This window comes from Aplysia californica, unplaced genomic scaffold (assembly GCF_000002075.1).
Source record: "Aplysia californica isolate F4 #8 unplaced genomic scaffold, AplCal3.0 scaffold00824, whole genome shotgun sequence".
Lineage (NCBI taxonomy): Eukaryota > Metazoa > Mollusca > Gastropoda > Aplysiida > Aplysiidae > Aplysia > Aplysia californica.
This window is the reverse complement of record NW_004798094.1, coordinates 36,285-39,381: the sequence shown is the minus strand read 5'-3', so window position 1 is coordinate 39,381 and position 3,097 is coordinate 36,285. Positions and strand designations below refer to the sequence as shown.

At 40.2% G+C, this 3,097-nt stretch overlaps 1 protein-coding gene across 1 annotated transcript in view; it reads left to right on the top strand.

Moving 5' to 3' along the window:
- The window catches only part of LOC101852803 (uncharacterized WD repeat-containing protein alr3466), an 11,699-nt gene extending 8,602 nt beyond the window's left edge, over positions 1-3,097 (top strand). Inside the window, exons 7-8 of the mRNA XM_005109868.3 lie at positions 654-851; positions 2,709-3,097. Of these exons, the coding sequence (XP_005109925.1) occupies positions 654-851; positions 2,709-2,855 (345 nt within the window). The 3' untranslated portion in view covers positions 2,856-3,097. The remainder of the gene's footprint in view (positions 1-653; positions 852-2,708) is intronic.

The following is a 3,097-nucleotide window of genomic DNA, read 5'->3' as shown; positions in this document are numbered from 1 at the left end:
TGTTTTGCACCTAGGTTTCTTGCAGGGGTGGTTCTGGGGGGTTTGTGAGGGGTTGTTTTGAGGTGAAGGAAGATGTATCGTATCTTTCGTACGGATGAGAAGGTTGCCAAGGTTGGGGGGTTGTCGGAGAGCGATTAAAGGGGGCTGAGGGAAGCACTTCATCATCTTGTCAGATTTTTCTAAAATGTCTTTGTTCTGGTTGTGTATGTTGTGGACATTGGGCAGCTTTTGGTGGTGAGTGATGACAAAGAATGGCCTTTTCATCATCATCATCATCATCATCATCATCGTTGCCTTTCTCATTCTGCTCCATGGTATAGGCCACGGTTCAAAGGCTATTATTTTTGTATATGAATTTCCGCTGTCACATTTTCTTTATTACCCCTCTCCATACGTCGTGTTTCACTATCGTATCCATACGACGTGAGGAACCCTGTGCCACCACTTTTTAAAGAGGAAATTTACTTGTTAATCCGATCCGTACACTTTGCATAGCAGTCTGTCAAAATGATTTTTTTGAGAAGTACTGAAAGTTTGAAAGAGATCTTCGCTCCAGAAGTATTCTAAAATGTGAAGAATACAACCCCGGGGGGTACAAAATGACCCCAGGGCATACGGATAGGGTTGAATTATTACTTTTTCCCTCTATACAGGCATCTGGATCATGGGACAAAACGGTTCGGCTTTGGAACCCCAGAAATGGGAAGTGCCTCCGACTACTGGAAGGGCATCAGGGCTGGGTACAGGCCCTTTCCTTTTCCCACGATTCCACGTTCATCGCGAGCGCTGCCGACGACGACTCTGTCAAGGTGTGGGACATTCCTAGTGGAGAGTGCATCAATTCTCTGGAGGTTAGTGTGGTGAGATTAATCATACCATGTGTGTGTGTAAGTGTGAGTGTGTGTGTATGTGTGTGTACATATGTGAGGTGAGCTGACAAAATGAGTTACTTCACACAATCCACAAATGGAGATATTGGCCAAAAATTGCCACAAGGGTCAAATTTGTAGAGTTTTAATTATCAATGCCGTATTCTTTAACAATAGCGCCTTTTGTTTTTTCATTCTAATAAATTATAAAAACTTCAACTATAAGTGTTGAGAGGCCTTATATCTTTTTCTATGAGTCTTGAATCTGAGAAGTAACTCATTTTGTCAGCACACTTCACATATTGCATGTGCATGAACGAGAGAGAGAGAGAGTGATTGATAGGGAGAGAGAGAGAGAGAGAGAGAGAGAGAGAGAGAGAGAGAGAGAGAGAGAGAGAGAGAGAGAGAGAGAGAGAGAGAGAGAGAGAGAGAGAGAGAGAGAGAGAGAGAGAGAGAGAGAGAAAGAGAGAGAGAGAGAGAGAGAGAGAAATAGAGAAAGAGAGGGTGTGTGTGTGTGTTGACAATTGTGTATATATTATAAATAACAATGTTGGAGGGCAAACCTCCAGAGCATGACAACTATCCTATGTTTAAAAAGATTGAGATGGCTGGGCCATGTCAAGAGAATGGATGACAACCGGATTCCGAAGCAACTTCTCTATGGAGAACTTGCCCAGGGAAAGAGACAAAGAGGAAGACCAAAATTGAGGTACAAAGACACCTGCAAAAACAGCTTATCTAAGCTTGGAGTAGATGTTAACACCTGGGAAGAAATAGTTGAGGACCGGAAAACATGGAGGAAAATGATAAAGGAAAGAACTAAAATGCTAGAGAACAGCCTTAGAAACAACCAGGCTGAGAAGTGCCAACGATGAAAGGAAAACAGTGGAAATACAGAGCTTCGATCTACGACATTGACATGCAAGCACTGCGACAGAATCTGCGCTTCAAACATAGGAAGAATTAGCCATTAAAGAAGCTGCATGAAGACAGCCTTGAGACCATCTTAAGCTAAATTGACCGTCTGCATAGATGAAAAGAGCCATATATGTTGCAGCAAATTTCTTAGTGTAGAAATCAATAAATTTTTATGCCAAGCGGGAAGAAAAAATTAATGCCGTTTTCTTAGATTTCTGTATATAGACGAGCACCTCAGATATCACTCCAATGCCTCCCATTTGTGTCACAAGGTGATGGAATTGGACACTCGGCAGGGTTTGAGCAAGTGGAGTTATTGGTATAATTTTAAAGCTTGTTCATTTGTCTATCTTTCGAAGAAAAAATGGTCTCTTTTAAGGACAAGCAGGCTAACCCAGATTTCGGGGGTCTTCAGAAATCTTGACCTACACCAAAAGTGGGAATTATCCTACCTATAGGAGAAGTTTAGTTACATTGTTGTTTATATTTGTTTGGTTATAGAGAAAACTCTCCTTGTTTTTTAAAGAAACTAAACAAGGGCAAAAACTTTACCTTCAATTTTCTCAAAACAGCATTTTTCGGAATAGCTCCCTTGTACTTAAAAGCGACCAAATGTCCATCTAGATCAAGAATAGGAGGTGAAATATTTGTGTTGGAAGGAGGTGACGGTCACTGGTTTCAGAGATAATGTTAGCGAGAAATTGACCTACAAAATTTGGTTATTTCCATTGCTTGAATGTCTTTGGAAACTGAAAATATTTTGTGCCTTTAATAAATATGTTTTTCAGTAAAAATCCTCACAGAAATGTGTTTTTAGATGGACATAAAAGGTGTTGAGGAAAAAACCCCAAAATATTAATTCAATTTTTTTATGAGCCCCTGATTTCACCATGATACTTTACAAATGTTTTTTTTTTTCAGGCTATCACTGACTTGGCACAGCACTGTGCCTTCACCAGCAACGGTTTGCTCATCGCGTCTGGAGCTGCCGTGACGAAAGCGAAGAAACTGCCACCCAAGACGACAGACGAGGGAGAACTGCTGAACTTGATGAACCAGGAATCGTGAGGCGTACGTGCACAGCCAAAACTGTTACAGTTTTATGAACACTTTGTGACCAATGGTTTCTTTACTACCACACAATTCTGGTAAGATTGTTACATTTGTAAGAGATAATTTTCTATTGTGGTACTGCAGTCAAAATGATTTATTTAAAACATTTTGTGCTGAAAGTTTAGATTTTTTGATGAAGGAATGATCAAGTGAAGTATTATCTTTAGATTTGATATCAATATTATATTTTACCCAAA